The sequence below is a fragment of the Gavialis gangeticus genome, unplaced genomic scaffold, assembly GCF_001723915.1.
Source record: "Gavialis gangeticus isolate Ggan-Ray unplaced genomic scaffold, GavGan_comp1, whole genome shotgun sequence".
Taxonomy (NCBI): domain Eukaryota; kingdom Metazoa; phylum Chordata; order Crocodylia; family Gavialidae; genus Gavialis; species Gavialis gangeticus.
The window spans coordinates 15,793,096-15,806,151 of NW_017729019.1; the positions used below are offsets into that span (position 1 = coordinate 15,793,096).

General features: G+C 53.8%; 1 protein-coding gene across 2 annotated transcripts in view; it reads right to left on the bottom strand.

Annotated features, from left to right (window-relative positions):
• Positions 1–13,041, bottom strand: part of ITPR3 (inositol 1,4,5-trisphosphate receptor type 3) — an 85,056-nt gene extending 72,015 nt beyond the window's left edge. Inside the window, exons 1-2 of one of the 2 annotated variants that reach the window (XM_019514191.1) lie at positions 12,879–13,041; positions 609–679 (exon numbers count right to left, since the gene is read on the bottom strand). In XM_019514191.1, coding sequence (XP_019369736.1) covers positions 609–679; positions 12,879–12,967 — 160 coding nt within the window. In that variant the 5' untranslated portion in view covers positions 12,968–13,041. The remainder of the gene's footprint in view (positions 1–608; positions 680–12,878) is intronic. The other variant, XM_019514190.1, reaches the window with a different exon arrangement.
• Positions 13,042–13,056: the final 15 nt, after the last annotated feature.

Here is a 13,056-nt window from a genome sequence, read left to right on the forward strand (position 1 = left end):
TCTTGGCGAGGACAGTCAACTATCCTGTGTATTTATAACACTGATTGTGGCCAGCGAGGCACTATTTTAATACACCTAACTAACAATAACCCCCCAACAATACGACCCTCATCTCAGGCGCAGTTCTTGCAATTCAAATAAAAAAACCACCCTCCAGACCCAGCTAGACCTAAAGAGCAGTGTACATGCTCCAGTGTGTGCAGAGAACAGCCCAGCCACTGCGACAGTCACAGCCAGAGACCGCCGGAGGAATCAAGCAAGGAAAGGCAGTAAGAGGGAAGGATTTATTCCTGCTAGAAGATGCCTGCCTGACACCCACCATGTTGTGTATCAGTGCAAATTCTCCCGTGCCGCTTTGCAAAGGACAGAGGACGCAGGCAGATTCACAGGCCCTACAAAGTTTTGCTGGGGCTGACAATAACGGCACCTACAGCGCCAAGGAGTGGCGCAGAGCTGCAACATGAACCTCTGGCCCGATGTTAGAACAGGAGCTTGCAATAGCTACTCGTCCTACTGGAGATGTCCCAGCGCCGGGGGAGAAAAGAGTGATGCATGGGACCACGTCCAGTGGAGCACGGCTGCTTGGACTCTGCCCTACGGCCTCTTACCTCGGAACTTCTTGGGCGGATTATCCAGGTCGCCGGCTGCTGGCTCCACCACGCAGCGGTCATCAACCAACCTGGAAACAAGCACAGGGACAACGTCTCAGCGACAGCAACTCAGCTGAGCTCAGCAGCATCACCGCAAACCTCAGCGCTACCAAGCCAGCTGCTCCGCTGCCTCACGGTGCGAGTCTAAGCAGAGGGGATACCACGCGATGCTGGATGCACAGCGCGACTTCCTCTGTTCTGTACAGCACTGGCCCCACACGAGACCTACATCTGGGTCCCGACTCAACCAGCACCTAGCAGGACCCTTCACCCAGGAAAACCCTCGTGGTCTTCACCATGCACCATTCTGAGCTGCCCATATATTCCAGCACTCGCCCATCCATCGATCCCCTAGGACGGGGATGGCCAGCCTGCAGCACAAGTGGCATGGGCAGCCTCTGTGCATGGCACGTGGCAAACAAAGGAGGGGACAGACAGCATAGCAGGAGATAGGACAGGGAGCATAAAGCAGAGCAAGAGACTGGGCAGGGAGCAAAAAGCAGAACAGCATATCGGGCAGCAGAAGGGGATCAGAGTGGCACTCAGGGAGGTTATGTGGCTAATGGGTGGCATGCCTGCCAAAGTGACTGGCCCACAGTGCCCTTGGAGGATGGCTGCAGAAAGCAAAGCAAAGCTCCATCATGAGCAGGGATCCTGGTTTTCTCTGATAACCCCCTCATTTTCAGATCAAAAGAAGGAACCCAAAATCCACATTTTTCCGTGATTAAAATGAAATGCTATATGAGAGAGAGAGGTGCTTCATTTTAATCACAGAACAATGTGGATTTTGGGTTACTTTTTTAAATTTGAAAATTGGGGATTTTTTTTTTTTTTAAATCAGAGAAAACCAGGATCCCTGGTCGTGAGAATAATGCCATAGACATATTCCCACTCCACAGCATCTCGTGTCCCTGTCCAGACACCGGGATGCTATGGATCCAGCTGAAGGGGCGATGCAAGGGGAATCCTCTCTTGACAATGGAGTCGCTCCGGGCTAGGCAAAGGGACCGGCTGTCACACCTCCAGGTGCGACCGTAGGATCCCTGGCTCTATCCCAGTGCTTTGGCTGCCAATCTCAGCAGAAATCAAGGAGCAGCACCGACAGAAAGAAAAAGCAACGCGTGTGAGATGCGCACATGGGATTCAACACAGCACAGCCCATTCCCTGGATCGCTGGGACCAAGCTGCTGCAGTATTTGAAAGTTACTGCACTGCTTCCAGACAACTGGAGAAGCGCTGTCAAGCTGCGCAACGCAGCTCCTTCGGCTTTGCCAAAACGCCCTTCCTCGATGCAACTGGTCTCGGGCAAGGGGCAGGGGGACGTCAGACAGATCCCAAACACACACGGGCTTTGTTCTGAGGAACCGAGGCTGTGGATGGACGTGGTCTTTTCAAACCACAGCCGTGCTCCACGTTGCGACCCCTCGTCTTCAGGGAAGCCAGCAGCTGCTCTGCACGCCACGACCTATCTGAGCAGAGGCCTGGCAGGTGTTGGAGATGGCCCTGGCCCTGGCCCTGCAGCACCATGAGGGGCAGTGGGTGTAGCTGGGAAACAAGCTCCTCCAGAGAGGCTGGCCATACCTGCTTTGCCACTTTGGCTTGCTCCCTCCTCATCTCGCTCTGCCGAGGAAATGGGCTGAGGGAATCCAGATGACTAGTCACCACTCCTGCACCCGGGGTTAGGAAGTGAGAGGCTTGTCTTCACCTGCCGAGGGCAGCGGGGGCTGAATTGAGCACGCGGAGACGCATTTGCGCATACACAGGTCTGCACTAAGTGCAGAATCCAAGGGATGGGAGAGCATCTGGTGCGTGAATGCCCATCACAGGATCATGGGGCAGGGGGGGAGGTAGGGGCAGCACAGGGAGGTAAAACAACTCATGCCACATGATGCACAATTTGCTACGGAGCGAGGAGAAAAGCCCAGACTTCCTGAGTGTCAGACCCGTGCCTCAATCGCACCACCATGCCACGTGGCTGCAAAGTGGCACGATGACCCCTGGGATAACAGGTCCGGACCATCACAGCCGCAGCATCACTTCTGCACGGCCAAGCCTGTAGGGTGACAGCTTCATTCGACAAAGGGCTGTCATGGCGTGGGTCTAAATCAGACAAAAAAGGCTCCCATGCCTGCAGCTGAAATGGTCCCATCCACAGCTCGCCCTGCCAGCCTGCTCCCCAGAGCTCAGGCCCCAGCAGGCTTGCTCGGAAGTGGCCAGGAGCTGCGAAGAAGCAGACTGTGGCTTAGTTCTTCTGGCCGGTTTCTAAAGCCGTTTTCAACTGATGCAACAAAAGCTCTTTGGGACAGAAACCACCTGCAATTTACAGCACCCGGGGGCCTGGGGACCCGACTGTAACACAACATGGTAATAATGAGGTCTCACAAATTATATGGTTTCTGTCTGGCTCCCTCTCCATTCCCATCAAGCTGTCTCGTAGGCTACAAGAGCAAGACCTTCCAGCAGTCTCATTTGTTTGGGACTGTTAAATCGCATCTAGCCCTGTCCAACCGATCAGAGCCAGCACCCAGCAGTGGTCTGTGTCGCAGGGGGCCAGGAGACAGGAAATCCAGGCACGGGGACCTCATCCAAAGCCCAGTGAAACCAATGGAAACTCCCAACCCCTTCAAAAAAAACCCCAACCCCTTCTATCACCTGGGCTAAGATGTAGACCAGGCCCTGCAAACAGGAAGGGAATAGTGTCTGTGAACCGATGCTACCGCGCTAGGGAGTCATAACTAGCTGTGAAACTCTCTCACTCCTGTTGCAAGGCTGGTGACATGGGGTGTTTGTCGTAAAGTCCCAGCTCCCGGCCTCCTGGGATTCACACAAGAACCGCGGCACGCCTGTGCAAGGAGCAGTATTCTTCTAGCCTGGCAGGCCATGGGGACGCTGCATCGGGTGGCAGTAGGGGTTAACCCCAAGTCACGACTGTATGAGCATTTCGAGACTGGGGCCGCAAAAGGAGACAAACGTAATGGCTCAGCAAACAAGGGAAATTCCCCCAAAGAAGGCACTAAAAATGACAAGGCAACACATTGTTTGTTTAAATCTGATGCCGGGGAGCCTGACTCATGATTTTCAACAATGCTGAGGGCCTGCTGTGGGCTGGGGAACAGAGGGGCTTTGTCACAACCCGGGCCGTGTCCAGCGCTGCTGCTGGGCTGCTAGATGCAAACTTGTGTCCCTCGAGCCCGCACGGGCACCACAGGAACGTGGCACAGGGGGCGGTGGGAGGCGGAGGCGGGACGGCAAGAGAGGGAGGCGGAAAGAAACCTAGCAGAGAGGGGAGCTGGTTTTTGCAGAGCATAAGAGAAGAGCGATGCCCCATGCCAAAGTCTTTTTTATTATTACTAAAAAGGGGGTGGGTAGTTCAACCACTGACTTAACTCCAAAGGGAGCAATTAGACCACAGGCAGAGTTATGTGTGCATGGCAATAGCAGCTGGGAGGGAGGAGGGGGGGGGTTCACTCCCCTTATCTGCAGCCCAGACTCTCCATGTGTACATATTTCCTCTGAAGCTGCTAATTACAGCCCCTGCTTCCCATTCCCCATCTGTAGCACAGGGAGGAAAGGCCAAGCGATAGCAGAGGAGGGAGGGTGCCATGCACTGCCCCTCCCTGCTACCCACACGCGCACAGGAAGCCCTGCATGGCACCCCTGCTGAAAACAGGACGCCCACCCGTGGCAGCAGGGGATGGGCCTGAGTCACGACAGAGCAAACTAATCCGAGCATTTCGGCATCTGGGCCGCAAAAGGAGAAAAGTCTCCATTGCCCCATCCCAAAGAGCTGTGTGGCAACCCCGGGGAGCAGGGCAAGGAAGAACCCGTGTCTCAAAGGGGAGAAGCTGGAGCTATGTGCAGACATGGCAGGGACCCATGCTCAGCTACTAGAAAGCACCCTGGTCCTGTGGATATCCATGCCCATCAGGAAGATGCAGGAAAGTTTCCTGCAGCCTTGTCCCCCCACTCCGCACACGCTGTGGGCACTGGTTGCTGGGAGCTTTGGTACTGGCCGGCCGGTCGCGCAGGGCTTGAGGCAAAGCTTTCAATTGTGGAGCTGCAGTTTTCAAGAGCCAAGGGGACCTGTCCCCACTGACTTTCAGAAGGAGCTGGGGTACTCTAAGAGGCTTAGTCCTGCACCAGTACATCATTTACAAAGGGATTTAGGCACCTATTGGCACACAGGGATATTCACTGCTTCTGCAAGTTAGACACCTGACTCTTATGGGGAATTAGGTGTCCAGTCAGCACTTTTTGAAAAACCTATGAGATACCTGGTGCCTTTAAGAGCCCAAATTCCCTTGAAAACCTGGCTTTGTAAGATTAAGCTTTAAGTGCTTGGATAAAACTAGCACGATTTCACAGAGGTGCCAAGAACCACTCCCACTGACTCCAGCCAAGTTGGAAGTTTGGCCTTATCCTCCGAGTGCCTGGATTTACCAATCCATAATGTGGGATTAAAAGCACTGACCCCAGCTGCATTGGGAGCCTCCATTGGTTAATGAACAGAAAGTGGTTTCAGATCCTTTAAGCCTGGGATTAGTACTCCGCAGGAACGCAAAGTTTTGTTTTTATTAAACTGATATGCCGCAATACTGTTCTTGAATAAGGGAACGGAAAACAAAGGTTTCTGTCACTACTGACGTGAGTCATGTATCATGCTGCCGAGGTACAGACATGATTCAACTAATACCTGGCATTAGGTGTCTCAGCGGTACAAGAAAGCTCACCACGCTAGAGCTGCCTTTGCTACAACAACAGCGTGGATCTGATAGGACAAAATGAACCCTGTAAGATTAGTTGGGGGGGGCACCGACAAGGGCCAAGACAATGGCTACAGCTCTTTATTACAGTGCACTTCACTCATAATTCACTTAACTGCATAACATGATGCCAGTCCCAACTTTTTGCCAATTCCATAAATGGCATCAACCATCAAATAAGTGCACAAACCATGTGAGCGCCTTGCATCTTTCTCACCGCTCACTGCTTTGCAAGGCAACGGCGCTGCACAATGCTGGCACATGAGATGGTGAAGGGAAAGCAGCTCTCAAAGACCTGCTAGTAGAACTGATGAGACCAGGCCAGTTTTGCAGCTAGTAGCAGTTTTGAAGAGGAGAAGAGATGGCCAGACTGGGGGCAGGCGACTGCCATTATATTCAAGGATAAAACTGATTATTAGAAGCCTTGCAAATGACAGCAAGTCAATTCCAGGACTGGTGGCAGAATATTTTTAAATAAGGGAAACTACTGAGTTTGGGGGGCTACAAACACCAAAGCAATGGTAACAGTGGGTGGGCCTACAAGTGCATTTAACAGCCCCTATATTTCGTGCACATTAGCTTAATGCGCATTAAGCGGGTTTAGGTTGGTGCTACAAGTGCAGGCATTAATGTTGTGTGTGTGGACTGACTTGGGACTAACTTTCATCCCAAGTCAGTCCACACAGTGTTAATGTGTTTTAATGCATCTATGTGTGTGTTTTTGCGCTTCAACTGTTTGTAACTAAATTCACCATGTTTAATGCACATTAAGGGCACACACGTGTAGACACTTAGGCTAATGCGCATTAAAGTGTTATGTGTAGATACACCCAGCGTGCTTATGGAACATTGCTTACGCAGAGTTTTGGCATGTACATGCTTTAGAGAACTGTGTAGGCCACCGATACTCAATCTTCTTACATTCAAGGCATCCCTTGGAAAATGCCAGCTCCTAGTTTTCATTTGTTTTTTGACTGCAGAAAAACAACAGAACTGTTTTTCTGTTGCAAAGAACTCAAAATGACCAAAGCAGGGCAGAATGTTTTTAACACCATGGATTCCTAGCTGAAATCTCTGGGTTTATCTTGTGACTCGTGTTTGCGCCCCTAATGGTGCTAACACTGCATAGCCCCCCACAGCACCCCAGAAAGGATGTCAAGGCACCCTGGTTGAGACCTTTCAGTCCTAAAGCTGCATAGAGCATGCTGCAACTGCGAGCAAGAACCAGCCCCTCTATGTTTGAGCATCTGGAGAAAGACAAAGGTAAGCGAGAGCAGTTTTGATGCCTTTATCTAAAACAACCCATGAGTGTCCCGGGTGATAGGCTTAGGGTCTGAATCTACTGCTTTCAGCCTCGGCAAGTCCATCAGCATCTGGCTCATTGTCAGATGCGAGTAATTCTGATGATTTCAATGGGACTGCCCTTAGTGGCCAGAAGTTTAGTGGAAGCAGGAGGTTTCAGTATACAAGGGGATCCAGTCAGCCAGCAGTCAACATAAAAGGGCCATAGCTACAGTTCGGTTGGCTCTGAAAGGAATGCTTTGAATCTTTAGGATCCATTTAGATAGATTATCTCGATGCCTTGGGAAGCTGTAGGTTCATCAGCTACCTCCAGAGATGTGTTGCACCCTTGAAGAGGTCTGGGGAAGAGTTTGGAAGCCTGGACTCTACTCTGAGCTCCTGGGAGCAAGCATTAGAAAGCAGAGAGAGCAGACCCATGAATGCAGCCAGGATGGCCTAGGAGCTAGGCTCTTGCACTGGGCTCTAGTTTAAGTGACCTAGCTACCCCAAGAAGAGCCAATTTCTCCGAGCACCTTTAGTGAGCCTGTGAGTAAGCCAGGGCTAGTCATGCAGGGCATATCCCCATGGCAAAGCTTGCACATGTGTTGGAAGAGGATCCTGGCAGCTGTCTTAGAAGCATGAACTTGCAACATCCCGTGAGCTCGATACTACTTCTTGAAGCCTTTCCAGTGGCGGGGAAGCACGGAGTGCTGGGGTCTGTTTCCGATCGCGCCGTTTCAGCTGTGACCTGAGCAGAACTAGCTCAATCCTTCAGGAGACCTTAAAAAACAAATTACGCAAGCTCGATGCTCGTGAAAGAGGCCAGATGTACAATCCTGAGCTGGAACGTCTGTACTGGACAGTGGACAAGAGAGAGCTTTCCCCCCGTCCGTGAACAGGCCCCCTGTCCTGGACAGGTCAGCCTAACAGGCTAGTCAGCCTCCGGCCCACTGCAGAGGCCACCCATGAGGACCACTTTAGCAGCAGCTGACAACTCTGATACCTACAGCTGAAGCCAGCTCCTCCCCACAGGCCCTGGTACGAACACCGGCAGCAGTTAAGCTCCTGGTCATTCACAGCCTAGGTTGGCATCAAACCAGCAGTGCAAAAGCAAGACTCTTTCCATCCCTTTACCAGTCCCCAGCTCCATGCTGGCTTCCCTATTGCCCCCAGAAGTCCCCGCCACTCCCCCTACAGCCCCGTCAGATTAGAGAAAGGGGCAGGGAATCGGGCCCACAGCCCTGCATGCTTAGAGCAGGACGAAGGAGGAAGAAACAACACTTTCAAAACAGCTTGGAGGCAAGCTCTCTCTGACCCAGGGCTATCAAGTTATCCTTTGCCCAGCAGTCCCACCCCTTAAATCCACCTGCAATCACAAGGGCGGTTATCAAAGGTGTGATTTTGCATTAAGCAGCAGGCTCCTATTCAGGTGTGTACACAGGGCCCTTCCCCATTGCACAGCCAGCATGTGCATACCCAGCAATGCCTGCCCCCGGCTGCGTGATCTCAGAGCTCCCTTCTTGGCGTCACTGAGCTCAGCAGCCTATGCCACACGCCCCAGGGTGCTCCGGGGGAGTGGACTGCAGCAGTCCTTTAAGCAGTGCACCGGAGTCCAAGATACGTCTCTAGGAGAAGACATAGTCGCAAGTCAGAAAAGGCAGGTAAGGCTGGAGGGCAGAAGCAGAAGACCTGGGTTGTAGTCCAGCCTCTGCCAAGGATTTGCATAATCAACTCCAAAAAGCATCCGTGCCTCAGTTTCCCCTACTCTCAGTGCTGATAAAAGTCGTCCACCTTTGTGAAGCGCTGCGAGACGAAACCACTGTGTGTACCTGCAGGGAGTTATTCTTAGCACCACGTAACCCACCCTGGGACCTGCAAGATCTGGAGGATGCTCCCTCCCGGAGATTGTGAAACAGCTGAAGGTGTGGCTATTCCCCTCCTCCCCCCAGCATACCATGACTCCCTGGTGCCGTGACTCTAGTCCGTGTCATGCAGAAGACCCATGAGGCTCAGCATTTCAGACTTTGCTATCGAGCTCTAATGCTTTGCTTCAAGCGAGTAAATAGTGCCTCCTGCCACCAGTGCAGAGAAGGGGAGAGAGACAAGCCACACGTGACAGGAGGTCACTCCCAACGCTTTACATGCGACTGGCAGGCACCCAGACACCGTGGTGCACGGACAGCTGCAGAGCAGCATCACTCCTGACAGCAGAGCTGCCCATGTGTACTGTGCATTGCTGCTTCCCTGGGACACGGGCTTGGGAGGTTCCCCTGCCCACCATTCACAAGGCGTGCGGAGGTCTGTTGCCGGTGCTATGTAAAATGAAACTTTCTTATGAGCAGGAGCTTTGCGAAGACTCAGAGGGGACTCGGGCACTGCACGACCATGGGAGGCAGGTGCTCGACTGCCCCAGTGGAAATCTCTCCCTGAAGCCACGTGCACAGATGAGCGCATGCACACACCAGCAAGACTCCCTAAGCAGCAACAACCCCACCTGTGCGGGGAGGGCTGGGTCGCCAGTGCACCAACACAGCCCGCTCCCTCCCGCAGCCGTTGCTCAGCCAAGTGTGCAACATGCAGCTCTGCGACCTCTGCAGCTGCTTTCGTCCTCGGCCATTGGCAACTGCCAGTTCCCTTCGATGTCTTTGGTCGGCAGCAGCAGACCGACTGCCCGTGAAGTCAGCTCGCCACCGCCACCCCCCTCCGCCCGCAAGGTGCTGGGTGTCAGGCACGGGACGGGGAGGAGAGGAGGCTGTGGCTGTCTTGAGCAAGCAGACTCCTATCGGGCGTCCATCCATATCGTAAAAACCACCGTAAAGTTTGGCAGCTCTGTTCAACTCCACCTCCTCCTGCTCCAGTTAATGCGAAGCCTCTAATGCTAGGGTGGAAGAAGGGTGGAATTGGCAATGCTCTTTAGCCCAAGGATAATTCTTCTGACACGTTTGGTCACTGCCGCCGTCTCGGTCTCTGAAGAGGAAGATCTCCAGAGAGTCTTTTGTTAACTCCCGCTGACGTTCCAGCTCTGTCATTTTGCCTCCTTGAAATGCTCGGGCTTGACCTGTGCCTCTGTTGAGCCGAGCACCAAAGCGCACGTGTAACTGCGCGCGCACGGAGGGATCGCATCCGCTTTACCAGGATTGTTCACGGCCTCCACCAGCCCGCAGGCTGCACCTCTACGTGCTTTCTAGTCTCGTGGTTAAATGGGATGCTCGGACACCCAGGGGTGAGAACGAGCCAGTTCTTTTTCTGCCTGTCCCAGTGACCCACTCCATGGCTTGAACAATTCACTTGCCTTCCGTGTGCCTCAGTTTCTCCTACTGTAAAATGGGGATACTGACCAGACTATGGGATCCTTTTTTTTAATATTAGAAGGCCAGATTCCAGCCCCCTTGCTTATACCGGGTAGCACCTTAGTCTTGCTGAGGTCAGTAAAACTGCATGGAGACTATCCAAAGAGCATTGAACTCCACAATTTGAGCAAAGCTACCAGGATCAAGCCCAGCGATCAGAGATCTCCCAGTAAAAGCCAGGGAACCGCATGACCTCACAACGCAAAGCCCTCCAGCAGGAGCGGGCAGGAGCGTTTCTGCTGAAGCAACAAAGAAATGGTAACACCAAAGTAATACTGATTCAGAAATAAATACCTAGGGGCTCCCTCCACAGGAACTCTACCACAGTCCAAATCTGGGTCAAAATCTAGACAGTCATTAGTCATTCAAAAAGTCGCCTTGGGCACCTCGTCTCATGCTCACGCATCTTCCCCATTCCTTTAGCACCAAACTATACATGGGGTTTCCCCGGCCGAACGTGGCCAACGTCTCGCCTGCCATCCCATCAGGAGGCAATGCTACAGCTCCCCATAGGAAGGATTGGCACCCCCCAGAGCCAAAGGCTTCCAGGCAGTGCAGGTCTTGCTTTGCAGACCTTCTTACTGAAGTCCAGCCTCCTACAGAGCACTGCAGGATTCTTCCCTAAGGCTTAAAACTCCACTTTGTTCAGTTTTGGACTCAAGCAACTCCTCCTTTTGGAAGATTAATCCCATTAATTGTCAGCTCAGCGTTGTGGCCGCTCAGGGCAAACACAGCAAGCCTCTCTACTGCCTGGGAGCTCTCATAATTTAAACCAAAAGGAAAGCAAAGCTTAAGCATTAACCTCCACCACGCCTAGAGCCAAAACGGTCCCGGCACGGTGACTGACAGGATCAGAACAAGGAGCTCCATGTTCCCCCACCCTGGTTATACACAGGCATCCACGTAGACCCGCGATTCTCAACCAGGGTGATTTGGGCCACTGTTCAGTGCATGTTAGGTGTGCAAACACGACTGGCAAGATAAACCCAGAGGTTTCGAATAGGAATCCATATTGCAAAAAAGTTCTAGCCTGGTTTGGCGTTTCTGAGTTGCTTGCAACAGAAAGCTAAGCGCTGGCATTTTCCTCGAGTTTATCAAGGGGTGCCTCAAATCTACTGAGGGGCGCTTCGTGTCTAAAAGGTTGAGAATCATGGACCAAACAGAGCCTCAGGGAAGCAGAGCCTTCTACGTTCAAAAGCCACCTTTCCCCAGGGCCCACAGGGTGCTGGCACTGATTTCTCTACAAAACCCGCTGGGCCCGTTTACGCTCTCACTCAGGCTCCAGAGTCCATCAGGGGGATCTTCAGCAATGGCGCAGGCCCCCCAACCGCAAGAAGAGAGCTTCAGATCATCGTGGGGACAGAGGCAATCCCGCATAGACTATCTGCTGTCTAATATTTCTGCTTTGTGATGTTTGCTTGGCAGCTGGAACCACTTTCCCATCCCGACCCGGACACTTCAGCTAACAAAGGAGATTGCACTTGAGACTCTTACCAATTCACCTTCCAGGACCGTGGCTCACTTTCCCCTCTGCCCTTTGGCTGCTGCTGGAGAGGATGTCAAACACAAACGGATGGGGAGTTTCCGGTGCTGTGCTCAGCTGGGTATGAAGTGTTACGGCCCGGGCTGGCTAAACTATTTGACTAGCAAATGAGCCAAACAAGACGTGTTCTGCAAACAGGCCCGGGGAGAAGCCCTCTCAGTAAATAACTCCGCTCCTTTAATCGCAGGAGCGATTGAAAGTGTGGTCGTGGAGGATTTTGTGGCTGCCCTCCTCAGAGCTAGGGTGGAACCAGGATGAAGCAAAGAAAAAGGCGAAGACAGCTATGGGAATACAGACAACACGCGAATAGCAGTGGCTGTGAAAGCACAGACTAATTTCCCCAAACAAAAGGGTGGACACTCCAGTGCAAATGAGCCTGGTGTGGATCTTAGAGAAGAGAAACCCAAGACTACACAGCAGTGTGGCGCAGGCCCCATCGCAGCTAGATCGCCACGGGCCTCTCCCATCCCTGCCATCAATGATCTGACACAGGGGCTACTCCGAGCCACCGACAAGGCTAAACCCAGACTACGTCACTGCGGCACAACATCGGTAGCATTGAGAGAGCAGGCTGGTGACGGAGACCTCGCTGAAACGGCCTTGGGAAAGTTCTCCCGCCGGTTCAGGGGCACACACTGTGCATGTGTACACGGAGGTGTGCATGGGGGCGTGTGCACCAGCAGGTTTGCTCGGGTTCAGCATTTGCCTGCACGCACACGTCTTTATAGAAGCGTACGGGCACAGCTGCGTGCATCTTGCGTGTGCGCCTACACAGCTGGTTCCAGAGGCGTGTGTGCAGTTGTGAGCTCACCCAAGTGCGTAGGCAAGCACCCGCGCGCGCGGCGTTGTGCGTGCATTTATCCCTGCAGGCACGCGGGACCACGCCAACCCGCTCGCCGGCGCACAAGAGTCGGTCAGCTCCTACCGAGGAAATTGTTCGCGTCACCCGCCCTGGCTGCGGTCACCCCGCCGCGTGCCTGGACAACGCCGCCTGCCCCGGCTCCCCATTCCCCGCTCTGCACCCGCGTTTCAGGGGCTGGGGCCGCCGGAGGGACCTCGCGATGCTCAAGTCACCCCTGGGGCAGGGCGCAGGGGAAGGATCCCACCTGAACCTGGAATTAAGCAAAGCGGCAGCTGGAAAGCTGGGTGCAGAAGGGAAGGGGCTTCGCCCGGAGCAGGCGGGACGGAGAGGGGCGCCAAGGGCGCACAGCCCAGTCCCTGGCAGGGTCTCGCGGGGGCTGCCAGGGCGGCGGGGGCAGCTGGGGAGGGGGCACGGGTGCCCGGCACTCACCCCAGGGTGCTGATGAAGCCGTTGACGGAGCCCTCGGCGTACAGGGACACGATGTCCCCGACATGCAGGAAGCTGGACATCTCCGTCATGGTGCTCGGCGCTGCGCGGGCTCCGCCGGCTCCTACCTGCGGCCGAGCGGGGCGGGCGCGGCGGCAGGATGCGGCGCCGCCCGCTACAT